The sequence below is a fragment of the Glycine soja genome, chromosome 12 (genome assembly GCF_004193775.1).
Source record: "Glycine soja cultivar W05 chromosome 12, ASM419377v2, whole genome shotgun sequence".
Lineage (NCBI taxonomy): Eukaryota > Viridiplantae > Streptophyta > Magnoliopsida > Fabales > Fabaceae > Glycine > Glycine soja.
The window spans coordinates 1,294,281-1,320,655 of NC_041013.1; the positions used below are offsets into that span (position 1 = coordinate 1,294,281).

The 26,375-nt window shown below is 33.5% G+C and overlaps 3 protein-coding genes across 4 annotated transcripts; all 3 read left to right on the plus strand.

Moving 5' to 3' along the window:
- Positions 1–437: 437 nt before the first annotated feature.
- Positions 438–6,252, plus strand: LOC114379793 (probable methionine--tRNA ligase). Its single transcript, XM_028338511.1, has 17 exons — positions 438–750; positions 846–990; positions 1,197–1,350; positions 1,501–1,656; positions 2,014–2,244; positions 2,327–2,470; positions 2,631–2,721; positions 3,117–3,223; positions 3,346–3,460; positions 3,706–3,833; positions 3,954–4,019; positions 4,133–4,261; positions 4,364–4,507; positions 4,596–4,716; positions 4,865–5,097; positions 5,194–5,295; positions 5,771–6,252. The coding sequence occupies exons 1-17, from the start codon at positions 636–638 to the stop codon at positions 5,999–6,001; spliced, it is 2,412 nt and encodes an 803-aa protein (XP_028194312.1). The 5' UTR covers positions 438–635; the 3' UTR covers positions 6,002–6,252.
- Positions 6,253–8,900: 2,648 nt separating this feature from the next.
- On the plus strand, positions 8,901–20,052 carry LOC114379282 (protein EXPORTIN 1A). 2 transcript variants are annotated; one of them, XM_028337918.1, is made up of 32 exons: positions 8,904–9,143; positions 9,458–9,574; positions 10,227–10,319; positions 10,433–10,504; positions 11,008–11,115; positions 11,187–11,269; positions 12,039–12,177; positions 12,257–12,325; positions 12,403–12,480; positions 12,602–12,664; positions 12,746–12,790; positions 13,101–13,208; positions 13,380–13,478; positions 13,709–13,915; positions 14,442–14,501; positions 14,609–14,719; positions 15,125–15,222; positions 15,307–15,415; positions 15,860–15,925; positions 16,037–16,135; positions 16,250–16,330; positions 16,438–16,527; positions 16,647–16,732; positions 16,852–16,932; positions 17,011–17,193; positions 17,375–17,441; positions 18,021–18,131; positions 18,273–18,380; positions 18,569–18,706; positions 18,792–18,929; positions 18,998–19,102; positions 19,423–20,052. In XM_028337918.1, exons 1-32 carry the CDS (start codon positions 9,045–9,047, stop codon positions 19,543–19,545), a joined length of 3,234 nt encoding a protein of 1,077 aa, XP_028193719.1. In that variant the 5' UTR covers positions 8,904–9,044; the 3' UTR covers positions 19,546–20,052. The 2 variants fall into 2 exon arrangements, with proteins under 2 accessions (XP_028193720.1, XP_028193719.1); XM_028337919.1 differs by lacking the exons at positions 18,569–18,706; positions 18,792–18,929; positions 18,998–19,102; positions 19,423–20,052 and having other exon boundaries at positions 8,901–9,143; positions 18,021–18,176.
- A 2,248-nt stretch (positions 20,053–22,300) lies between these two features.
- LOC114378272 (ADP-ribosylation factor-like) lies at positions 22,301–25,834 on the plus strand. The gene is made up of 7 exons (XM_028336840.1): positions 22,301–22,520; positions 22,838–22,928; positions 23,393–23,508; positions 23,668–23,727; positions 23,805–23,870; positions 25,111–25,316; positions 25,398–25,834. The coding sequence occupies exons 1-6, from the start codon at positions 22,464–22,466 to the stop codon at positions 25,306–25,308; spliced, it is 588 nt and encodes a 195-aa protein (XP_028192641.1). The 5' UTR covers positions 22,301–22,463; the 3' UTR covers positions 25,309–25,316; positions 25,398–25,834.
- The last annotated feature ends 541 nt before the right edge of the window (positions 25,835–26,375 follow it).

Genomic DNA, 26,375 nt, shown 5'->3' on the forward strand with positions numbered 1-26,375 from the left:
TAGAAGAGATAAACACTATGGATTGGTTTGTTTAAACTTTATTTTTTTAATAAGTGTTTTTAATTTTTTTTTATAAACATATAGAATTTGTTTATCAAAATAATAATCAGAACTCAAATTTTTTTAAGCAGACATAGTTTGAACAAACACACAAAAAATAAAAATAAAAAATTATTTATTTTATTAAAATAAGTATTTTTTAAAAAATATATTTAAATAAACTTATTTTATGTCGGACAAATCATTTCAACTAATTTTTAATTTTTTTATTAGATGAAAATTTTATTTAATTATTTTGTAAACAAGTTTAAATTATAAAATCTGTCTAGTTATTGCAAAGTGTCACTGTGAAATCACCTATTTTTTATTTTTACAAGAAATAGTTATTAAATTTAATTTATATATATAACCATAAACAAATTTTATACAATAATGGAGAACTTGTTAAGCGAAGGTATCCATTTAGAAGAGGTGCTACCAACGAGTGGGAATACCTAGTCAGTCAGTTGTTAGACACAATAGTCAGGTTCATTACAAAAAGCGCCGGCCTCACCCTTCCTTACCCTCCGTTTCTCAATCTCGCCGCCGGCGCAACTGCTTCATCTCTCCGGCGAACGCAACCGAATTCTTTTCCCATGGCAGAGAATCTGATAGCGCCGAAGCTTCCCGTCGAAGGAAAGCGCAACATTCTCATCACCAGTGCCTTGCCTTACGTCAACAACGTTCCTCACCTCGGCAACATCATTGGATGTACGTTTCACTCCTTCATTCAATTTGAATTTGATCGATTTAAATCCATGATTAAATATGTGTAAGGATCAACGTATTGGTTTGATTTTGTTTAGGCGTGTTGAGTGCTGATGTATTCGCTCGCTACTGTCGGCTTCGCGGTTATAACGCTATTTACATCTGCGGTACTGATGAGTATGGAACTGCCACTGAGACTAAAGCCATGGAAGAAAACTGCTCTCCCAAAGAGATTTGTGACAAGTATATATGTGTTTCCTCTTTTTATCCTTTTTATTTATTTAATCTGAGCTGTATATGTTCGCTGACTTAGTATAATAGTTATAATTATATTCAAAGGATCTTATTATTTAATGATGTGGTGGACTAGATTTGCGAGTCTTTTGTTTCACACTGATTCATTCCTTGAGCGAAGTTTTATTTACACTCTTAATTCTCTGTATTTGTAGATATCATGCTATTCATAAGGAGGTCTACAATTGGTTCAATATAAGTTTTGATGAATTTGGACGGACGTCATCCCCTGAGCAAACTGAAGTTTGCCAAGCAATTTTCAGAAAGATATTCGAAAACAAGTGGCTATCCGAGAACACAATGCAGCAGGTTCTTTGGCCAAACCGTATTTATTTCATATTTTGTTGGTGTGGTCATTCTCTCCTTGGTTGAAAGTTGAAGGATAGTTTCCTGATGTCAAATATTTTCAAGGATGTTATTATTATACTTTGCTTTACTTAAATGCCTATTGTATTTCAGCTTTACTGCAACACCTGTGAAAGGTTCTTGGCTGATAGGCTTGTGGAGGGAACCTGCCCGACTCCTGGCTGCGAGTATGATTCTGCCCGAGGAGACCAGTGTGAGAAGTGTGGAAAGCTTTTAAATCCAACAGAATTGAAAAATCCCAGATGCAAGGTTTAATCTCTCTACTAAATTTCAACTCTAGGTTTTGCTGGTTGATTAATTAATGGTTTCACTCCAATTTGTGGATTGTGATTCTCATGGATGATCTTTCTGAATTGAATGGATTTCCGAGTTGGAGTTTTTAGTAGCCCTGGGTTTCAAACTTTCATTGCACAATCCTGTTCCTTAACTTTTGTTTTCCCTTTGCTATGAGTTTCCTTGGTTTTTTTTAATACTTTTTTGTTTTAATCATGCTTTTTGGAGCACACACATGTTTATTTATTTGTATTGTACTGGTACAATTATGGTTGTGTTGAGGTAGATGAAAGTTGATAACTTCTTAGATGAGATTTTTGACATCTGTGACAGGTTTGTCAGAAAACTCCTCATATTCGTGATACAGATCACTTGTTTCTTGAACTCCCCCTATTAAAAGATAGATTGGAAAAATACATCAGTGAGATGTCTGTGGTTGGTGGATGGAGTCAAAATGCTATCCAAACAACAAATTCATGGCTTAGAGAAGGGTTAAAGCCACGCTGTATTACGAGGGATCTAAAGTGGGGGGTTCCTGTTCCACATGAAAAATACAGTGACAAGGTCAGTTTTTCTGTTGACTTTTTCAAAATTTTAGTTGTTTTCAGTTTTTAATTTTGTAAATTTATGTGCTCTATACTGGAAGGTTTTCTATGTTTGGTTTGATGCACCTATTGGATATGTCTCAATTACTTCGTGCTACACACGTGAATGGGAGAAATGGTGGAAAAACCCAGAGAATGTGGAGCTGTATCAGTTTATGGGCAAGGACAATGTGCCATTCCACACTGTAAGTTGGTGTCTTTATACAATTTGAGGATTTTTATGCTCTTATGTTTACTTGGGACAATTTATGTCAGTGTCTTGTTTTCTATCATTTTCCCTCACTGATCTTTAATTCTCCAGCTGAGTTAAAAGTTCTTTGTAATCTGATGGAATTTATTCTTCAGGTGATGTTTCCATCTACTCTACTTGGAACTAGTGAAAATTGGACTTTAATGAAGACTATTAGTGTTACTGAATACTTGAATTATGAAGCAGGTTAGTTATCTGAGTTGCAATGGTTTCAGTCAGCTAGTTTTGATAAACTTCTCAAAAAGCACTTATAGATGAGAGAATAAAATGAATGAAAGAGGTAAAATAAATTATTATTTTTGCACAAGTTAAAATCAACTTATGTCTTATGTACCTGAATTTTTTAAAACCATCCTCATTTCATTTGTCCATAATCACTTAAAAACTTGTATGGGTTTATTTTTTGAGTTAGGAATCAAATACTTATCTAAATTGAACAGCTCACATGGGCTACAAGTTAGTCCATAATGGGCCTAATGATGCATATAATCAGACGGCTGACTTGCTTTGGAAGTAAACTGATAATGATGGACATTTGGACATTATGAAGTAACTAAATTTTACTGAAAAATTATTTGTAGGGAAGTTTTCTAAGAGCAAAGGTATTGGGGTTTTTGGTAATGATGCGAAAGATACTAATATTCCAGTTGAAGTATGGAGATATTACTTGCTCACAAATAGGCCGGAGGTAATTCTATTTTAAACATACTTTATCAATTCTATTTTACCTGTCTTGTCTCTTGTGAAACATTAATGGATATTCTATTCTCTTCCCATTTATTGAATCTTTGAATGGATTTTGTGTTGTAGGTATCAGATACGTTATTTACATGGCCGGACTTGCAAGCTAAACTAAATAGTGAGTTACTGAATAATTTGGGCAACTTTATCAACCGAGTTTTGAGTTTTATTGCCAAACCTGCAGGTTGGTCAAACTCTTTCATCATTTTTATCTTCAAGTGTCTACTGATTAGCTGCTACAAATCCTGAGAAATTACATTCATTAGTATTGTGACTATATATATTGGGGCTATTGATAAATAGTTCTTTTTTCACAGTTTTTGGAACGTGTAAAGATCTATACCTATTACTTTCTTCAATATTCCACTGTTTATTTCATTTGCTTCTTCTTCCTGTTATTTGATGAACACATTACTTTGTGCTGTGAAGGGCAAGGATATGATTCCATTATCCCCTCTGTTCCTGATAATGTAAGTGGTGACTCCCATGGTCCGACCAAAAAGTTGGCTGATAAAGTTGCTGCATATATAGACCAATACATAGAAGCAATGGAGAAGGTAGTCTATCACCCTTTTGAAACAACATGATATTGTAAATTTAATCACTTGAGTGCATGGTCTTTTTTTTTTATCTAATTATTATCAGTTTGATGGCATTTCCTTTTGCAATATGTTAAGGTTAAACTGAAGCAAGGGTTGAAAACTGCAATGAGCATATCCAGCGAGGGAAATGCATATCTGCAGGTAACTTTGGAGCTGTTATGTTTGGTTCCCCCCAACAACATATTCACTTTTTATATTATATTCATGTTAAATGGCTGCCTACGTTCTGAATCCGTTTGCAATTAAATTTACAGGAAGCTGAATTCTGGCGCCTCTACAAGGAAAACAAATCTCTCTGCTCTCTTGTCATGAAAACTGCAGCTGGGATTGTATATCTTCTTGCTTGTTTGTTAGAACCTTTTATCCCATCTTTCACTCTTGAAGTAAGTTAACTTCCCTGTGTATCCATATTGCACTTGTGAAAGTACGTTTTAAGTTTGGTTAGTTTATCATTCTCAGTACTTGTCTGTTTTCTGGCATTGAAGGTATTTAAGCAGCTAAATTTGCCTGCGGATACACATGTTTCACTTAGTGATGATAAAGGAGATGTTGATAGGGTAAAAAGACCCTGGGATATCATAAGTGCTGGTCATAAAATTGGAACACCCAAGCCATTGTTCAGGGAACTGGTAAGTGGCCTGCTTTCTGAAATTTAATTAAGGATTCAAGTTATGCTTTTGCTTTATTGTCATTGATGTTTTCAAAATTGTTGACCAGAAAGATGAAGAGGTGGAGTTCTACAGGAAGAAGTTCGCAGGAAGTCAAGCTGATAGGATTGTGCGTGCAGAGGCCGAAGCTCAGAATGTTGCTGAGCAACTGAAGAAAACGAAAGTTTCAGGTGTTTTTCCTGGCTCTTCCATTTCTAACAAGTTTAAAGAAGTTCACAGGAAGTCAAATCATTAGGATTCATGTGCATTATTTTTCTTAAATAGATAACAGAATTGTTCAAGATTACTTACACTTATTAGGGCTATTGTTTACTACAGATGGCAATGGAAAGAAAAAACCAGGAAAATCATCAAATGAAGCCAAAAATAAAGCTGCTGCTGAACCAGATATTACCATCACAAGGCTTGATATCCGGGTTGGCCTCATAATAAAAGCTCAAAAACATCCTGATGCAGATGCACTATATGTTGAAGAGATTGACGTCGGTGAAGAACAGACCAGAACTGTTGTCAGTGGGCTTGTCAAATTTATACCACTCGATGAAATGCAGGTTTTTGTTGAGTCAGAAATTATATTGTCTGTTAATATATAGTTATGCAGGTACTATTTTGACTACTGATTAATTAATTCTAATAACTTTTTTCAGAACCGAAAGGTCTGTGTTCTTTGCAACCTAAAGCCAGTAACCATGAGGGGCATTAAATCTCAAGCAATGGTTCTTGCTGCTTCCGATGGTGATCACACCAAGGTAAGGAAAAACACAAAACCTGTGTATATCAGGTGGTGTTGATCTATTTTGACAGCTTTTAAATTACACTGTTATTATGGTCTTAGTATGGCTAATGTTTTTGATTATATGATGTAGTATGATTGTATGTGCTGAGTGTTTATGATTATAAAGATATTGCATGATTGCACGGTCACACTTGTTAAGTGCTAATTGAAAGACAATAGAGTTCTCCTAGATTGATATGCATTTGTCTTCATAATTTGTACTGTGCCATTTTCATCTCAGACAGTAAGTAACAATCAATCCTTGAACTTCCCCCTCCAGATTCTCTACAAATAATTTCAAAGATAAAATTGGTTCTTAAAGGGTTAGTTAGTAAAACCTGGAATTAGGTTGCCATTACTTTGGTTGTCCATAGTGGATAATTAAACTGGAAGCTATTTTTGTGTGTTCCTTTCAAGTGCTAAATACCTGATTGCTGTGCTCCCTCCAGGTTGAGTTGGTTGAGCCTCCCAGTTCTGCTCAACCAGGAGAAAGAATTACATTCCCTGGGTATGAAGGTAATCCTGATGAACTCTTAAACCCAAAGAAGAAAGTTTGGGAAACATTGCAAGTCGATTTGCACACAAATGAGGAACTGGTGGCATGCTACAAAAATGTTCCACTCACCACATCAGCTGGCGTTTGCAAGGTTTCATCCATAAGCTGTGGATCCATAAGGTAGACAACGAGTTCAAAAAGAGAGAAAAAAAGGAAATTAAAAAAGAAAAGAATTTGCTTTTTTATCTGTTGCCTTTTTTTTTTTTTGCCGTAAATGTAGAATTTGCTTCGTGTAATTTGACATTTTGACGTGCTTTCTTCATCTTCATTTTTACTGCCCATATGTTGGGTGAGCTGTAGCCAAATTATTTGCATTGTTTTTTATTAAACTTTTTAATTTAATCTACAGATTTCGTAAGCATATTTCTTGGGGTATCTATCTAATTTTTCCTATTTAGGGACCATTGTCAACGGAGTCATTAGGTTTGCTTTTTATATTTTACTATATACATTACCCCCGTCCCATTCGATAACAAATCATTAACCTGATATAATGTCTAAAAAATGTAACTGTTAATTACATGTATAGATTTAAAAAAATTAGGATAAAATATGTTTGAAGTCCATATAAAATTAAAGTATTAATTTCGTTTTCATAAAATTTTTAATATTAATTTGATTTATGTAAAAATAAAATATATTTTTATTGATTTTCAATGGTATTTTTGTTAAATGATTTTTTTGTTGTGATTAAGGGACTTAATTATTTTTTCTCTTTACCTGTCCAAACATAGATAATATTAAAATTTATTGTTGTTTCATCTTCTCCTTGTGATCATAAAGTGCGAGAAAATCGTCTAAAAATGATAAATTTATAATTTTTGAAGAGTTTAACCGTCACATTGTTTAATTCATTTGTAATTAAATTATAGAATAATATTAGTCATATTAGATTATCGATTAACAAGATAACTAAGAATGTTTTATTTTTAGTGGAATTAAATTATTAAGAAAATTTTTATAAAAATAAAATTAATATTTTTAAATTTTTTTATAAGGAAACAAAATATATTTTACCCAAGAATTTATTAGTAATCATTTCAAAAGTAAAGTGTAATTAAATTATAGAATAATATTAGTCATATTAGATTATCGATTAACAAGATAACTAAGAATGTTTTATTTTTAGTGGAATTAAATTATTAAGAAAATTTTTATAAAAATAAAATTAATATTTTTAAATTTTTTTATAAGGAAACAAAATATATTTTACCCAAGAATTTATTAGTAATCATTTCAAAAGTAAAGTATGATTTCTTTGAAATGATACTGTACTTTTGAAAATGAAGTTAACACCATGGTTCTAGGTGTTTTTATACTTAAAACACTGATTCAAGTTACAAAAGTATTTCACATTAGTGTAAGACTTGGTTTGTTTTAAAGAAAAAATAATTTATTTTTATGACTTCCTTAAAAAGAGTTTCTGAAAAATAAACAATGATTTCTCTAAATTGTTGTCAAAATTTTGGACGCAAACCTTGACATGCTCTCGTGTTCACCGGCATGGGCAATTTGGAGGTGATAATGATATTGTGAATACGCTCACGAAAATAAGTGCCATGGCTATCTGCTTCTCTCGTGTGCTGACAAAAAAATTGGGCTTCATATAGAATATAAAAATGATTAGATGGAAAATGGCTTCCACATCTCATCCAAAATTCCAAATCCAAAACCTTCACATTTCACACTTTTTCAGCCTCCCTCGAGTCGTCACTGAAACAAGGATGAACTTCTCTTTTTGGCTGAGAATCCATAAGTGCCTACAACGATTTATATAATATTATATTTTAACTAAGAGTTGCAATTTATTAAAAGCACGAAAATCACTATGACAAATAATTCTGCAGAATTGTCCCCAACGATTCCATTTGTTATTTCAGTTGTTTCAAGAACAAATGAAATTGCCAGCTCTTGAACTCACCTCCCGTTTGTCATTGCTGAAAATAATTCCATTTCTATGTATCCAAATGGGCACTAAAAAAGGGGAAGTTATTCTTTCTGTAACTTTGATGGTTGGTTTGCCTTGTGATATAACAACACCAGTTCAACTAATGAATTCACTTTTGTCGTGGTGTATCAAATTATATCAATATAAAGATCATTATTTTTTTTTTATGCATTGGACACAGCGAAATTTACTTCCCACCATAGCCTGGGCTTATAAACTAAAGTGTATCAAAAGAGTCTTGGTAGATTAAGAAATGTGTGAATTATTATTAATTTTTAATGTTTGTGTTCAATTCTAAAATATAAATTTATTATACTTTTTTATAACGAGATAAATATAAATTATATCATATGTATTTTTTTCTTACTCCAAAGATATAAATTCATAATTTGAACAGAACAATTATTTCTTCACCTTAAATTTTTTATGTAAGTACATAATTTGAATCGACAAACTTTTTCTAACTTGAATTATCATTTCTCACCGTAAGTTACCAAAAATGACAATTAAAAAAAGCTATTAATCATATTGAAAAATGTATTTAAAAATTTAAATATATCTTTTAACCATTATCATATCTAATCTAAATAATGGTAATATGTACTTAAAAGTTAAAACTATTGTCCTGATTAAAAAATTTAAAACTATTGAAAGTATAAGTTAAAGAAAGTTAAAAAAACTAACCTACTTTCACATTTTCTCACAGAGTATCATGATTTAGTCTTATTATTTTGGGTTTTAGTCCTTGTCTAGAATCACTACCTGGAACAAATCTCAATCTTTGAGTTATTATTTTGCCTTTGCCTTTAATTAACTACATATAATTATATAAAACGTAAAAATTTCCTTAATTAACAAATAATTTTTCAACCATTCTTTATATTTAACAGTGTATTTTATAGTTGAATGTTTTTTTTTTGTCAACAAATATGAGCGGAGTCCTTAGCCTTTACTACTTACGTGCGTGCGCCTCTCTTCCTTTCAAACTCTGCTTCAAATTCAAGCTGTCTTTTTCATCTCTCTCTCTCTCTCTCTCTCTCTCTATATATATATATATATACATATATATGTATGTATGCATATTTTAATATTTTGAATAATAAAAAAAAAAAGTCTAAGGAAGTTCTTTTCTCTCCCTGAAATATCTCTCTCGCGCACGCTCTAGTCTAGTCTAGGGTTTTTGTTGCTGGTCTCAGTCTAGGGTTTTGTCACTCATTCCATGGCCGCCGAGAAGCTCCGAGATTTGAGCCAGCCGATTGACGTCCCCTTGCTCGACGCCACCGTCGCCGCCTTCTATGGCACCGGATCTAAGGATGAGGTCTCTCTATCACTCTCGTCTCTTCCAAACACTTCGCACTTACACTTAGGGTTTAACCACTCAATTGAATATAACGCCTTTCGGTTTCGTTATACGAATTATCCTCTTGCTGATATGTGCAATGTGGAGATATATCAATTTTTCTACTCGTTTCGCGTTTCAACTACAAGCCGTTTCGTTCTGTTGTTTTCGTCGTTAGTGTGATTAATTAGTCATACTAGAACGCAACTTGTTTTGTTTTAGAGAATGTGCTGCTAATTAAAGGACATTTTGTTCTATGCGACTGATGGATTTTGTGCACTTCAATGATGCAGAGAAATGCCGCCGATCAGATTCTGCGGGACTTGCAAAATAATCCAGATATGTGGCTTCAAGTCATGCATATTTTGCAAAATACTCAAAACCTGAATACCAAGTTCTTCGCCTTACAGGTTGGTTTGTTAAATAATCTGTTCCAACTGTTTCTGTTATGCTTTTGTGGGTTTCAGTCATAATGCCATAACCTTTTCTGGTTAGACTACAGCTGAACAATAGCCTTGTGTTTCAGTCATAATGCTCTAACTATGTTTAGACATTAGAACCTTTTTAATGGGATTGATTCTAGCATAAAAAATTTGTGGTATGAATGTGTGCTGGGTTGATCATAGTAGTCGGGCATAATATTTGATTATTTGAAAGCATGCTTAATTAAAAGCACTCTAATTAAGTTGCTTTACTTGTAGTTATATGTGGTTTGAGTACTTGTAGGCAAAGTTTCTGTCTCAGAGTTCTTGAATTAATAGGCTATATTTGCTGAAATCTTAACCTACGTCCTTTAGTTGCCAAGAGGCTTATGGTAAAAATAATCTTTTATTAAGATATTGGAGAGGGCTTTTTACTTATTTGCTTGTTGAGTTTTATGTTTTCATACCTGTGTTATATGGGTCCTTTAATTTGATCACTGCTTCAACTTGCTATTTAAGCAATGACTTCAAAAAGCAACACTTGTTAGCCATCAAACATGTTTTCCTTTTCTCTTGAGAATGTTACTTTAGATGCCTTTAGAGTAGTTTATATATATATTCTTTTATTTTGTACATTCAGGTTCTAGAAGGCGTAATTAAATATAGATGGAATGCATTACCTGTTGAGCAGCGAGATGGAATGAAAAATTTCATATCTGATGTTATTGTACAGGTATGAATCACATTTAAAGAGAAATTTGACCACTTCAGTTTTTCTTAGTTCTTCTTTTGTGAATTCTCTGTTTTTCTGCTTCATCGATCCCACTATTGGCTTTTCTTGCATAGCTTTCTAGCAATGAGGCTTCATTTCGAGCGGAAAGGTTGTATGTCAACAAACTGAATATTATATTAGTTCAGGTAAAAATTAGAATTCAGTAGTGTTACTCTGATTATTTTGATTCAGTGATTAGTCTCAGAACCCATTGTTCATCGCATATGTTTTATCCCATAATTTTTCATGCACAAATTCGAGCTTCTTAGGAATGTTGTCTTTTTTTCTTGTACCTATCTTTTCAGGGTACCTAATGCTTACAAATTGATTTGAGTTATTTCTTTTGTTCTCTAATTCTGTTATTTGGTGCATATGGTTCAACCTTTCCTTTTCCAATCTTGAATTTTTTTCCCTTGCCATGCGTACTTATATTTGTGTTTGATAAGCTTAATATTTGCATCTTTATATATTAAGATTCAAGATAAAAAGATCTTTTATGCAGTTTTCTTAGAATTTTGTTTTAGATGTTGCATATTTGTATTTCTATATCTGGATTCAGAAACCTTTGCATTATTTTGGTTTTTTTTTTTTTGGTATTTATACATGAATTTGCACAATGCTGAAAATGGTCGGTTTATCTCATATGCAGATTTTGAAGCATGAGTGGCCAGCAAGATGGCGAAGCTTTATTCCTGACCTTGTTTCAGCTGCTAAAACTAGTGAAACAATTTGTGAGAATTGTATGGCTATATTGAAAGTAAGTTTATCCTACTTAACCTTAGATTATGTTCCTTATGCCCATTACTAAACTAAAAAATGTACGTTCAGCTTTTGAGTGAAGAGGTTTTTGATTTTTCAAGAGGAGAGATGACTCAGCAGAAGATAAAAGAGCTTAAACAATCATTGAACAGGTAAATGGTTATAGCCCAATTTCTATATATCTTTTATGTTTGCCATTTCATTTTCCTTTCTTTAACGTTGGGTGTCTGAAAGATTTTGATTTTTTAATTACTGGTTCACAGTAGTAGATTTGTAAGGTTTCATTTTAAAAACTTTGGCTGTGATGCTATATATAATTTTTCTGTAAAATTTTAGTGATTCAAAGATTGGCAAGAGATGATAACTGCTTTTAGTAGTGGCTAGGTAGGACTATTGATGATAACTGGTGGGTGAAAAAATAGATTGTGGCTGGTATTGCTTTAGTTGTTAATTAGTAACTGCAATATCAGCTGGAAGATTAGATTGGGTTGATTGACATAAATTGCTTACTTTATTTATTTATTTATTTTATTGGTAATGGTTAGTTATTTGAGAACCAAAATGATTTTTTGAAAACATCGAAAAGGGAGTTCTTGATACAAACATTTTCTGTTTTAAGAATATAGTGCACAACTGGTAAATAACCACATGTTGGCAGATTTACTTATTTGTTTCTAAACTGGAAAATATTCTTGCCAGAAGTTCCTTTGTTGTAAATTTATCATATTGTTCTCCTTTTTGAGATAACGTACCTTAGAGTGCTTTGGTTACTATTTAAACTGGCTTGACATATGTGCATGTTACTTTGATATCTGTGTTTGCTTCCCCTCGCCATACATACTTTGGCTAGTCAAGTATTAAGTGATTGGATGTGATTTTTCTACATTTACTTGTATTAAAGTAATACTTGGTTGTTTGCAGTGAATTTCAACTCATACATGAGTTATGCTTATATGTGTTATCGGCATCCCAAAGGACTGAGCTCATACGAGCTACTCTATCTACATTGCATGCCTTCTTATCATGGATTCCCTTGGGTTATATATTTGAATCACCCTTGGTAGGTGCAGTTTTCAGCTTAAAATGAACTTGTTTGGGAGGAACTGAGAAACTGAAATCTTTTTTATGTTTCTCACCAGCTTGAGACACTCCTAAAATTTTTCCCTGTCCCAGCATACCGGAACCTCACCTTGCAATGTTTAACTGAGGTATATTCCTCCCTTTAAATGCTTATATGCTTTTCCATGAAATTTTCAACTTCAACATTCACTTTTTATATTTGCAGGTGGCAGCCCTTCAATTTGTGAATTATTATGATGTGCAGTATGTCAAGATGTATAACATATTCATGGTCCAGTTGCAGGTTTGTTTGGTTTGGTCTCCTTTTTTGTAAAATATATTGCATTCTCATTCATCTGGTTCTACTGAGTATATAATATAATTTCTTTTGTTGACTTCCGGATAATATTGTGTTAAATGTACAGGGAATACTCCCACCAACTACAAATATACCTGAGGCATATGGACAGGGTTCAAGTGAGGAACAAGTGAGTGTTAATTGAAACAAGGTGCTTAATTTGCTTAATTAGTTGTGCAGTATTTGACTGACTTTTTTTCTCTCCTTGTAGGCATTTATACAGAATCTGGCACTGTTCTTCACTTCATTTTACAAGGCAAGTCTTATTTTTTCTGTTCTATGTCTATTCATAAGGTTATTTTGTGAATATATAATCATCAAACAGCATGATTAAACTGTGAAAGAAAGTTGACCTGGCTGAGATTGGTGACTTTGAGATTATAGTAGACTATATCAGTCTATATTATACTTGTATTTTGAAAGAATGTGACCTTCCTCCGGCTGGCGTCTTCTCTTTCATTATCATTAACCTCCTCTTCCTTTTTTTTTTGACATACCATTTTTGGGTTGTTTGTTGGATGTTCTGCTAACCATTAACGATATTCTGGTACCTTTCTATTTTGCAGTTTCACATTCGCATCCTGGAATCCACTCAAGAGAATATAGCTGCTTTGCTAGTGGGCCTTGAATATGTGATCAACATTTCATATGTGGATGATACTGAGGTTTTCAAGGTATGAACTTTTCTCCTGTTATGAATGCTCAACTTTATGCGTTTAACCTTGTATTTCCTTGTAGTTGTCGTCTGCATTCCCTCCCAACAATGTGTCTGTTAGTTTGCATGCCACTACCTCCTGTTCTGAAAACCCGAGTTCATGTTATACTTGGTTTGTTAAAAATAACAGGTCTGTTTGGACTACTGGAATTCCTTGGTATCGGAGCTGTTTGAACCACACCGAAGTTTGGATAATCCTGCAGCTGCTGCAACCATGATGGGACTTCAGGTGATAATCTCTCTCTGATACTGCCTCACTGATTGTTGAAATCAAGAATTAACCATTCTCTTCTGTCACTAAAACACTAGTCTAAGTCTAACAAAATATGTTTTGCTGTGCAAAAAAAAAAAAGTCTAACAAAATATGACTTCGTATTGTAATGTTCAGATTGAAATTATGGTGTCGATATACTGTGCATAGTTGTCACTGATGTTTTTTAATCAATGGAATGTGAGCAGGTACCAGCAATGCTCCCTGGTATGGTTGATGGACATGGTTCTCAGCTCCTTCAGCGCCGGCAGCTTTATGCTGGTCCCATGTCAAAGTTAAGAATGCTTATGATCTGTCGAATGGCTAAGCCTGAGGAGGTGCTCATAGTTGAAGATGAAAATGGGAACATTGTCCGTGAAACCTTGAAGGACAATGATGTTCTTGTTCAATATAAGGTTATAAGCTAACATCTTAATTCTACCAGAACTCTGTTGAATATTCATATCTACATAAAAAAAACCCGTGTCGAAATTATTATTCTCTGAATATTGTATTTCGATAGATTGCTTGTATATAACATTGATAGTGATATTTAATAAATTTGAGACACTTATTGGTGGGGAACCAGGGGAAAAAATGCTGGATACTGCTCTAGGTGCAGAGTCCTCCTCTGGTTCAACTCAGATACTATGAAATAAAATTGTTACTCAATAGCCAGAAAAACCCACAAGGCCTACTACTATGAGGGTCTATATGTAGATCAACAAACTAAAGAAAAAAGACGTAAGATGAAGATAATGATTACCTAATCCAAGCCAAATCTAAAAGATAATGCAAACTAATTATGCAAGATCAAAATAAAAATCCTCAAATATCAAATGTGAATTAAAATCAGGTTATGAGGGAGACTCTTATATTATACAGATTATGAGGGAGACTCTTATTTACTTTTCACTCACTGGTCATTGTTTTATTATACAGATTATGAGGGAGACTCTTATTTACTTGTCACATCTTGACCATGATGATACTGAAAAGCAGGTGTGTATCAGAAATCCTTTTGTTGCTTCCTGTTGTACAACTGTTGTATGTTTGTGCTGATATTTATGACACCTTTATTCAATGGTCTTTTATTGTGTAATGTCCAGATGTTGAGGAAATTAAGTAAACAACTAAGTGGTGAGGATTGGACATGGAACAATTTGAATACACTCTGCTGGGCAATTGGTTCTATATCAGGTTCCATGATGGAAGAACAGGTACTGTGAACATCATGCTCTCTAGCTTATTTGATATTGATTATATTACAATATGCATTTATTTAAAATTGAAAAATAGGTGTTATACTAATCTACTAAGGTCTTTCTGTTTCTGTTATTGTGACTGCCTGTTGGTCAATTTGACTTTTAACAGTCATAATTATTCATATATTGTTAATCTATGTCTGTGCACACCCATGGGGCAGGGCCAGGGGTTGTCCTGTCTCTGTCTCTCATGACTGCATATTTGTTTATTTCGTCTTTTCTGGGACTGATTCATGTATTACATCCCTTTATCAACTGATTTAATTTGTTAACTATCTCTATTTCTTTTATAGCATTCTTTTTTATTAGTTTTGGTGTTTTTTCTCTATTGTTTGTTTAGTTATCTTGGACTTTTTACAGGAAAACAGATTCTTGGTTATGGTCATTCGCGATTTATTAAACCTATGTGAAATCACAAAGGGAAAAGATAACAAAGCTGTTATTGCGAGTAATATCATGTAAGGATTATTCACACATTCCATCTTGCTGTGTTTTGCTTGTTTAATTCTGTTTCTTTTAATAATATATCTTTTTGTTGGCAGGTATGTTGTTGGGCAGTATCCACGGTTTTTAAGAGCTCATTGGAAGTTCCTTAAAACTGTTGTGAACAAGTTGTTTGAGTTTATGCATGAGACACATCCTGGAGTTCAGGTTATTTTTTCTCCGTTGAAGCTTATTGTCAATTTTTGCTTGCCTATTATTTAGTGATGTATTAACTTGTGTCAAAACATAGCCAGGCTCTGATTTTTATTTTATATTTTTTTTTAAGCAGGAGAACTTCTAACTAATTTTTGTTAAACATATAGTAATAATTTTGACAAGATTCCTCTCTTTAATCATTGTACTGTAGCCTATATAAATATCTTATTTAGCATACAATTATTTTGTTTCAATATATCCTTTATGGTGGCGTATAAACAATTCTGGCTTATGAGTTGGTTAAATATTATGTTAATCTATAGCGACCTTGTAGTACTTGTATATTTTTTGTGTGTGCCTGCAATTGCTAAAGCTATGATTTTGCTTGATTATCTATATATATGCTGCTGGAAATGCATTAACATGAAAATATTAATCATGTTTCTTGTGTTTTAGGATATGGCCTGTGACACATTTCTGAAAATAGTCCAGAAGTGCAAGCGAAAATTTGTAATCACCCAGGTAATTGGCTACAATTGCATCCCCTTCCCATCTTCCTGTTGCTAAAAAGAAGTGACTATTAGTACATGAGGTAATAGCTAACACTAACAGTCACAATGATTGCTATTTCAGGTTGGGGAAAACGAGCCATTTGTGTCTGAGCTTCTGACAGGCCTTCCCATCACTATTGCAGATCTTGAACCCCATCAGATACATTCCTTCTATGAATCTGTATGTCTTTAAATATCTTTGATCTCAAGTTCATTATTGGTTATAAATTTTTTTCATATGCTCTATGTTTATACTCTTGTTTCCACATTTTTAAGTTATATTCTTGTATTGTAGGTTGGTCACATGATTCAGGCAGAGTCTGATGCACAGAAGAGAGATGAATATCTTCAGCGGTTGATGGAGCTCCCAAATCAGGTTCTTTGCTTGAGAAGCCATATTATTTGCTGAACTTTTTTCATGCTATTTTTTTATTACTGAAAACCAAATATATAAATGCCTGTGGTTTTCCCCTTTTTCTGCAGAAATGGATGGAAATTATTGGGCAGGCACATCAAAATGTTGATTTTTTGAAGGATCAGGATGTAATCCGGACAGTTCTTAATATAATGCAGGTATAACTTCGAAATCATATATATGTTTTTAGTGTCACTGCTGTATATTCTCTAGTATTTTACACTCTCTGCTATTAAGCCATTTGAATTTATAAAGTTAATTTTTCTCCCAATTTCAGACGAATACAAGTGTTGCAACTTCTTTAGGGACATATTTCTTGCCCCAAATCTCGTTGATCTTTTTGGACATGTTGAATGTGTACAGGTATGTTCTGTTAACTATAGTTCTTATATTCTGGGACGCTAATAACATAATTGATACTCAGCAATAAATGGTTTGATTTGATTATTTACTAAATGCTAAATAATTTTTTGCTGCAACAGAATGTACAGTGAGCTTATTTCAAAGAGTATTACAGAAGGTGGACCTTTTGCATCTAGAACATCCTATGTCAAACTTCTACGGTAATTAAGGATATGTTGGTTTTGTACAAATGAGATTACTATCCACTCCGCTCTTTAGTCATGTTTATCTTGATGCAGTTCGGTTAAGAGGGAGACACTTAAGCTGATTGAGACATTCTTGGATAAGGCAGAAGACCAGCCACAAATCGGCAAACAATTTGTGCCGCCAATGATGGATCCTGTTCTTGGAGATTACTCCAGGAATGTTCCTGATGCAAGGGAATCAGAGGTTTTGTCACTTTTTGCAACAATTGTTAACAAGTATGCTTTTGTCTTTTTTCCCCTCATTTCCTTTATTTTGTTGATTGGTGTATAGGTGCTTTGAAATCCAAATTCTGTATGTATATGTTCTGTTTCTTCCTCAGGGTAGAGCTGTTTTATTTGCTATTTTAATTATGAATAACTGCATGTGACATTCTCTCTCTCCCCCTCTCTCTCCCAGATATAAAGCTGCAATGATTGAAGATGTACCTCGCATATTTGAAGCTGTTTTTCAGTGCACACTTGAGGTAACTGTGTAGGATATTCATTCAGCTACTGATGAAAATGTCCTACTTTATTATCATGTTAATTTTAGAACATTGTGGTCTTCTTTTTGAGATTTAATTTTACAGCAATTGTTTATATGCATACACGGGGAAGACTGGTAAAGTTGGAGTTGCAACTTATCTGAAAAAGATGGTAGAATCTCGTTTTGTATGGTTTGGACTTGTGTGGAGAAGACATCAGAATCCTAGTAAAGAGAGTAGATTAGATGGAGGGTAGCTTAATCATTAAAGTTGGAGGGGAGACTTGGAAAAATTATAAGCAAAATTATTAATTAAGATTTGTGCGTTAGTGGTTTGTTTGTAGATGTGATTCACTATATAACATTATGGTGTCTCATCCATATACATAACCTGACCAATGGGAAAAGGCTTGGAGGTGGTGGTTGTTTTTAGATGCATATTTATATATTATAGAAGTTCTGTTCTGCAAATGATGCGTCATATAACTTGTGATTTTTAACAACTGAAGCCAAATAATTATTGGGTATCTGCAGGTAAACATACACTGAATAATATTTTCCTTTTTGTTCTGTTGTACAGATGATTACAAAAAATTTTGAAGATTACCCAGAGCATCGGCTCAAGTTCTTCTCTCTACTCCGTGCCATAGCTACTCATTGTTTTCCTGCATTAATCTGCTTGTCAAGTCAGGTTGTGTTTGCTGCTCCATCTCTGCCCACAATATATCAATGACATGTCAGTTTTTTTTTATTTTATCTGTTGACTATGACTGCGTTGTCAAAATTTGTAATCTTTTAGTCTGTGCCTCATGTTATTTGTGATCTATGCCAGCAACTGAAGCTTGTTATGGACTCAATCATATGGGCATTTCGGCATACAGAAAGGAATATTGCTGAAACTGGGCTTAACCTGTTGTTGGAGATGCTGAAGAAGTTTCAGGTGTGGTCTTCATAATTTTTGTTTACAACTCACTCCTAACCTTCCGAGGTTCTTTCTGCATGCTTAATTTTCTTTGTTTAGTGTATATAAGTTTGCCAGTTTTTGAGGATTTGTTACCCTCTCCCTTGTTGTACTTTCCTTCTCTCTATAATAATATACTTTTTGGTTGAATGTCTGGCTTATAACAGGGCTCAGAGTTCTGTAATCAGTTTTATCGGACATACTTTTTGACAATTGAACAAGAGATATTTGCCGTCTTGACTGACACTTTTCATAAACCTGGATTCAAATTACATGTCTTGGTGCTACAGCATTTGTTCTGTTTGGTACGGTGTCATAATCCTGCTTTATTTGGTTTAATTGTTTTAAGTACGTACGAAATAAATAATTATGGAGTTCCATCTTTTTCAGCTAGAAACTGGTGCTCTAACTGAACCTCTTTGGGATGTTGCTACAAGTCAATATTCATACTCAAGTAATGCTGTGTTTGTACGTGAGTTTACCATAAAACTTCTAAGCACTTCATTTCCCAACATGACATCAGCAGAGGTAATTGGAGTGAAATAAATAATTTGTTCCTTTACCAAAACAAATGACTGATTTCAAGAAATTTGCAGGTTACCCAATTTGTTAATGGACTATTTGAGTCCACCAATGATCTTTCCACCTTTAAAAATCACATACGAGATTTTCTTATTCAGTCAAAAGAATTTTCAGCTCAGGTATTGCTTCTTTTAGTGTTACTGCTTACATTGTGCTAACGATAGGGGTTTTCCTTTCAAAACTGATATGGGAATTTTATACTTGTATATCATGAAGTTGCAGTACATCTTGCAGCTATTTAAGTTGGTTCTTGCAATGACTGCGGGGATTAGCATTTTGCTAGCTTATTAATGTTTTTGGTTTGCTTTATATGCACCCTGTAAATTGTGTTAGATTTGCTCCTCTACCCATGTAGTATGGCGTTGTTGACCCTTGATTATATTTTTTCCTGTAATTCTGTACAAATCTGAGGCCTTATCAATTGTCTTTTCTACTGCAGGATAACAAAGATCTATATGCAGAAGAGGCTGCAGCTCAGAGAGAGAGAGAACGACAAAGAATGCTTTCTATTCCAGGGCTTATTGCCCCAAGCGAATTGCAAGATGAAATGGTGGACTCATAGATAGGCTAAACAGTGTGGGAGTTGATAGTAATACGGTGGGCATTTTAACTTGTTTCACAGGCTTTGATTCAATCCATTGCCAGGTCCTTTAAGAAGAGATGCAGCGTTTTTCTCCAACATTAGTTTCCCCCCTCTTCCCAATATTTTAAGTTGGGACTGGTTTGGCAGTTCCTGATTTCAGAATTTTCGCTGGCCGGGGATACTGCCTTGTCCGTTGGGTGAGTGTAGATTATTCAATTACTAATTGGGGCTGATAATATTTGTAAGGGATTCATGAAGGCATCTTTATATAGAATCGCAGGATGGAAGACTCGTTCCTGAGTATTGATGACTCCTTAGGTGACACCTCCTTAACCTCGGGCGGTTTGTGCAGAAAACCCTTGTGGTTTGATATTTTGTATTTTTTCCCTCACCAATTAATTTTTAGGGATATTGATGTACAATGAGCGCACTTAATATATGGTTTCGTGAACTGGTGTGCTATATAATGTGTTCATTTCCTCCCAATAGTTTTTTTTTAATGCTTCTGCTCTCAGTTTTAATGTTGAAAGTAACAGGAAATTCTAGTATGGCAAGAGAGCCAATTAGCAAATCTAATCAGGGAAAGATCTCTTCTACATAATTAAACACCGGGTTTAAATTTAATACTTAATCTGATCATGAGCTATCAGTATTTATACATTAGTAAGGCGAGAAATTAAGGAATCTGAGTGGGGAAAAGGTCCTCTTAAGATCGTGTGTGGATGGTGATTTTTTTTCTTCTTAAACTTTGTTCAGTTGAGATATTTTAATGAACAGTCTCTTCTAGAGCGTCTATGTTTCTGTGGAATGCTTGTAAGGTATTTTATTAACTTCATTGTTCAAGTTCACATATATTTGGATAGAATGTGACCGTTAGATTAGTGTGTTTACCAAAAATATGAATGCTAGATTACTCTGATAGGCGGCTTGTGGAACAAAATATGTATAATTAAATTTTGTTTTCGAGAATGATTTTTATTTTTTCAAAATCATATTCCCTGTCTAGGAATAATAATATATAGGGGGCATTTTGTTTTCGAGAATGGGTTTCTTCATTTATACGAAATTACATTTTAATGCGATCTTTGAGAATGTATAATGTGCTTGGTGTTTTAAAATGTTTTATAAGAATAGGATATTCATGATTTTGGGGAGAGGACCGTTGCAAAATGTCTCAATGTCTGTGAGGATGTTATGTGTTAATTTCTTAAAAATATTTAGCAGTAAGATTTTTTGAAGTCTGTTATGCAGTGATTGTAAAACAGTACACGATGCTAAAGAAACAGTATAATAGCCCTGCTTTGTAAATAAACAACAATCATGCGTGCACATTAAAAGCCTTATAGATAAACATATTAACAATCTTAAAATTACAAACGCAAATATTACATATAAACTTTGATAGAGCTTGGGTTTTATTCCTTCCGAATCGATGCTTGCCTAACAACTAATCCGAAATGACTCAAAGCAATTCACAACGAATTTAAGCGATTGAGTAAAATAGGGTGAGCTCACAAAGGGGCAACTAATTTGAGTAAAGCATTGTTGTTGGCTTGGATACATTTATAATAGAAAAGTGGTATAGATAAAAAGGAAGGCGCCATGAACAAATAAGGAAACTAAAAAGTCAAAAAAAAAGAAAAGGAAGAAATGGAAGTGGTGGCTGGAAAAGGAGGAGAGAAATGTAGGTGAATATTGTTATGATACTAAATTGTCTTGATACAAAACTCTTTAAAGTCTACTATCATGAGTTAAATAAATGTCTTTTTTTTTTTGCCTTGCGGTAAATATGAGACAAATTGTATCTTCCACCCTGCTCCAAATGTCGAAACATTGAGACAAAAGTAGCATAGGAATGAGATGCTGGACACCCCTGCTGACCGTGAGTCAAATTCCACCAGAAGATCCTTGAAACCACGATCCCAACTTATCTAATCCAATAATAATAACCCATAATTATGCTTGAATGACCGTGCATGTGCCGCGTTTGAAAGCATAAGAAAAGATAAATGAATATAATGCAAAGAAAAGAAAGATAAAAAATATTTACATAAAATAAAGGCACAACCTATATAGTACTTGTTACCATAAAATTTAGCTTAAGCATATTGCACCTACAATTTAGTAGAAAAATGATGCACTGAAAATTCAGTGAAAATTACTACTATAGTACTTTCTGTTTAAAGCTACATTTTATCATTAAAAACTAATTAGTTAATTGGAAATAGAGTATACAACAATTGCAACAATTTTTTAACCGAACAATTTATCAACCGATATATATTAGCATCTTATGCTTGAGATTTAATAGTCTTATTCTGAAGCGGATATTAAATCACTTTTTTCTGAGTAAATCCTAATTAAAATGGAGTAGATAATGATGTTTGTGTGTGTGTGTGTATTTTATGTTACATTTAATTAACGTGTATTGCCATTATATATATTTATGTTATCAATTGATATGAGATTTTCTTGGTATCATTTTTAACATAATTATTACGAGGTCAATACAATTAGAATATATGGTGATTTGTGAGAGTGTAAAAAATATTTATACTTTGGGTAGATGTATTTTTTTTTTTTAGAAGTGGAAGATAAATTGGCCACGAAAATGATATGCAGCTCAAGAATTGCATTTTATTTTCTGATAGAGAAGAATATATTCCTGCGTTTTTTCTATTAACATTGAACATAAAGGTGAATAATTTTCTTTGTAATAAGATAATATAAATTAAAAACGGAAATGCGAAGATTCTTAATTTTATTGAGGTGTTGTGATTCGAAATCAAACTGAAGGCAACGCCACTGCAATCTGTTCTAATTAGAAATAGAAGGTTCATCATCTCAAAAAGGCTTTTGTGATTCTCGATTTGATTTGGATCGCACAGAACGAAGGCATGGGTCAAGCTTTTCGGAAGCTCTTCGACACCTTCTTCGGCAACACCGAGATGCGGGTCTCTTCCTTCCTTCTCCATTCCTTAATAGCAACAGTCATAATAATGATAATATAATAATTCTTAGAAGAATAGATGTCATTTTTTGCTTAATAACGCTGATACTGTGCGGGGCTATGATTTTATTTCAATTTTCTCTTTTCAAATCGTTTGCTTTTGCAATCAGCTATCATCATGATTTATAAAGGAAGATAATGCAATTCTAGTGATCATTAATACTTGTTTTTCTTAGTCTCATCATCCGTCCTCTAACCATAGATCCTTGATCTTTGCATGAGTTCCGTACTTACTTTTTTTTTTACATTTGTTGGGATTAGGTTGTGATGCTTGGTCTAGATGCTGCTGGCAAAACAACTATACTGTACAAGCTCCACATTGGAGAAGTTTTATCTACTGTTCCTACAATAGGTGCGTTTAATTCTATAAGCGCATCATTTAATTTAGTTATACTATAAGCAGATTTCTTGGTATGAGCTAATTAAGCCATTTCTGTCTTGATAGCCAAAGGATGTTAAGCATATGCTTGTCGGTTATCTACTTACCTTTTGTTTCTTTGTCTGTTTTGAACTTTGAATTTGCTTGTAAGTATGGAGTTATTGTGATTCCTCATTGACAGTGTGAAGTAATCGAAATCTTTCTGTTAATGGAGCTGGATTTAGTTGAAACTAGATTTCTTGTGTCATGACTCGTGAAAAAAAAGATATTTTCCTCTCGACTGGCAGGGCAAATATCTATTAGCAGTGGATGTGTGTGAATTGAATAGGTCTTGATGCAAACATGTACCAGTATCACACTTAAGTTTAACAGGGGAAGAACTAGAAATAACCTATATGTTGTTTGTTTAAGGCTTACAGATTTGTAGTGCTTTGCAGGTTTTAATGTGGAGAAGGTTCAGTATAAGAATGTTGTTTTCACGGTTTGGGATGTTGGAGGGCAAGAGAAATTAAGGGCACTTTGGAGGCACTATTTTAACAACACTGATGGTTTGGTAAGAATGAGTTTCCATTATTTGTTGTGTTTTATCTTAATGAAAACACAACTTCTGCAATTTGGTATCTTGTAAAGTTTTCCGTCTATTACAAAATCATTCATCACATGTTACAGATCTATAGTTGCCAGGTTGATACATATGTGCATATTTATGCAGATATATGTTGTTGATAGTCTGGACCGCGAAAGGATAGGGAAAGCAAAGCAGGAATTTCAGGTAATAAAATCAAAATGTGTACAGATACGCGATGTTATTCCAAACTGATTTTGAATATATCTATGGATTACTTGCAGACAGTCATAAATGATCCGTTTATGCTCCACAGTATCATCTTGGTGTTTGCCAACAAACAGGACCTGGTATGTCTTCATTACTTCTTGATTGGTGTTTTTTCGGCTGAATGAGCTAACATATATAATTATCTTCATGAGTAAGGATGAAATCAGAGCCAAATAATGTGAATTGATTGACATTGTTTACTGAATGTACTACAAGAGTTAGTAGTGGGTTATATACTTAATGCATATACCAGTGCAGGTAAGTTTTATGCAACAAAAATCATTGAAATACTTAAAATATTTGAAAATTAGTTAGACGTTTTAGAATTTCCCCCTGCTAATGGGCCACTGTCCGAAGGAATCAAGTGCAGTAGAAAATATTCATTGTTTTACAAGCTACTCACTAACAATATTCTTCATATTTTTTATTATATGTAACAATTATTAGATGATGCATGGCACATCCAGCAGAAACAGTGTGTGTGTGTGTCACTTGCGCATGTGTGCAGACATACTTAATTTCCAATATGATTAGCTTATATGTTTGGTTGGAACGTATGAGAAATATGAATCAACATGGGGAAGCTAAACAAACTTATACCTACAGAAAAAAGTAAAGCAATTGCTAAATGCTTGTTCCCATCATAGGTCCAACTGAGCTACACAAGCTTATGATAATAACAAGTTAGAAAACACCTTGCATGGAGGGTAGGCTCTTGCAAAAAAATAAAATTCAAAGTATATTTTCCAGAAGTTTTTAGAATTTACATGTAGTGCCAAACTAATTAACTAGGAGCTAGTTGCCACAAGGGGTTTGCTCAATGTAGATTTCCTTCCTTAATGACTGTTAACATAATTCCTAATTTGTATTTGGCTCTCCAGCTAATGCCACTATCTGGGTAACATTTTCTATTAATAAGTTTTCTTTTTTCTTCTTGTTTGTTCATGATTCTGGTTGACCATAAAAAATTTAATACCAGTAAGATTTTTTTTTGTGTTTCACTTTTTGGGGGAATTTGTGGGTTTTTTTTCCCACATATTCAAGTTAGATTCTTACATCTATACCACTCGAATTCTGCATGATCTTCCATAAAAGCATGACAGCCATGACTCCACCACAGTTTTCATTTGCAGTATAGGCACAGTTTCATCTAATGGAACTTCTCTCTCTTCCAAAGTAACCTGCACTTTATATGATTATCAATTTAATACTGGCGGACCATTCTTTTTGAATAAACTACTCTCCTTCAAACAATATATATAGTTTTGTCTTATCCTCAAGTCTAGTTATAATTGTTAATGTTTTCCTTTTCTTTACCAGAAAGGAGCAATGTCACCAAGGGAAATATGTGAAGGATTAGGTCTCTTTGATCTCAAGAACAGAAAGTGGCACATACAAGGCACTTGTGCTCTTCGGGGAGATGGTCTTTATGAGGGCTTGGACTGGTTGTCCACAACTCTGAAGGAGAGAAGAGCTGCTGGATACTCTTCAATAGGACTAGGCACTTCATCCTTCTAATTTTCAAGGTTTGAACTATCATCTTATTTCAATCACGAGCTACCTTCATGTTTATCATCCCATTACATTATAGGTTTTCTCCGCTGCAGAGGTATTTTGGCCTTCGGATTTGGCAATGGACGAATTTGTAGAGTGTGTGGCCGGTTCTAAGTTGATGTGATTGATAATCAATTTTTTTGGGTTACATCTGAAGCTCTCATTAGTAGAAAGTTGCTAAGCCTTTCAGGGTGCTCAAGATATGTATGTGGCTTTGCTCCAATTATACAAGTTTGTGCATGACGAATGATTAACTAAATTCTTTTGCCATATTGATATCCTTTATTAAGTGCACGTGTGCCGGATAGAAGTTAATGGATACTGGATCACTTGTTCATTCTGCCCCGATTTCCTCCATCTCACTCTTTGTAGTATTTCTGTGTGGCTGTACCTGTGGTGATTCATAAAAATAATGATTCTGACAAATGTGTCATGATTCTCTCTTCAGAACGTTTTCTTGTGATTTAATTCAATTGGGTGGTTGCAATTATTTAGTCTTCTTTTCTTCTGCTTATAATTGTCAATTCTATTGGATTTTTTTTAATATTTGGAAATCTTTGTCACAAAAGCTTTTTTAGCTAAATCTCTACTTGAGCCACACGTGTTGTAAATTTTGAAATTATCAAATGCATAGTAGGGATGGCAAGGGACAATTATTCGTGTCCAAACTTTAGTGCCCATGTCAATATCCAACAAGTATCTAATGTATATTCGGACTTTTTTTCAATAGAAGTATATTCAGACTTATTACTTATATTGTAGTGGATAAAATATTTTAATGGTTTTCTAACAAATTAGTCTGATTTTATTTTAAAATTAAAATTAATTATAAAAATGAATAAAAGTATTAAATAAAATTTTAATATTTAACTCAAATAAAAACGATACAATTTTTTTTAATCCCAATGATAAAATATGACTGATATGTTTTAACTAAAAAATCTTCATTTTTGAATGTAAGGACATTTGAATTTTACTTCTTTCGTTGAAACGCGAGTCTAACACTATTTAGTAAATTGTTTCTAAAATTC

Bases quoted from the DNA above. Each gene is read 5' to 3' on its own strand.
- LOC114379793 (XM_028338511.1), top strand. From the start codon at position 636: ATGGCAGAGAATCTGATAGCGCCGAAGCTTCCCGTCGAAGGAAAGCGC. The intron at 4,020-4,132 runs GTAACTTTGGAG...TTAAATTTACAG, and splicing joins AGGGAAATGCATATCTGCAG to GAAGCTGAATTCTGGCGCCT. The intron at 4,508-4,595 runs GTAAGTGGCCTG...ATTGTTGACCAG, and splicing joins AGCCATTGTTCAGGGAACTG to AAAGATGAAGAGGTGGAGTT.
- LOC114379282 (XM_028337918.1), top strand. From the start codon at position 9,045: ATGGCCGCCGAGAAGCTCCGAGATTTGAGCCAGCCGATTGACGTCCCC. The intron at 10,505-11,007 runs GTAAAAATTAGA...TCTCATATGCAG, and splicing joins TGAATATTATATTAGTTCAG to ATTTTGAAGCATGAGTGGCC. The intron at 11,116-11,186 runs GTAAGTTTATCC...ATGTACGTTCAG, and splicing joins ATTGTATGGCTATATTGAAA to CTTTTGAGTGAAGAGGTTTT.
- LOC114378272 (XM_028336840.1), top strand. From the start codon at position 22,464: ATGGGTCAAGCTTTTCGGAAGCTCTTCGACACCTTCTTCGGCAACACC. The intron at 22,521-22,837 runs GTCTCTTCCTTC...TGTTGGGATTAG, and splicing joins TCGGCAACACCGAGATGCGG to GTTGTGATGCTTGGTCTAGA. The intron at 22,929-23,392 runs GTGCGTTTAATT...AGTGCTTTGCAG, and splicing joins ATCTACTGTTCCTACAATAG to GTTTTAATGTGGAGAAGGTT.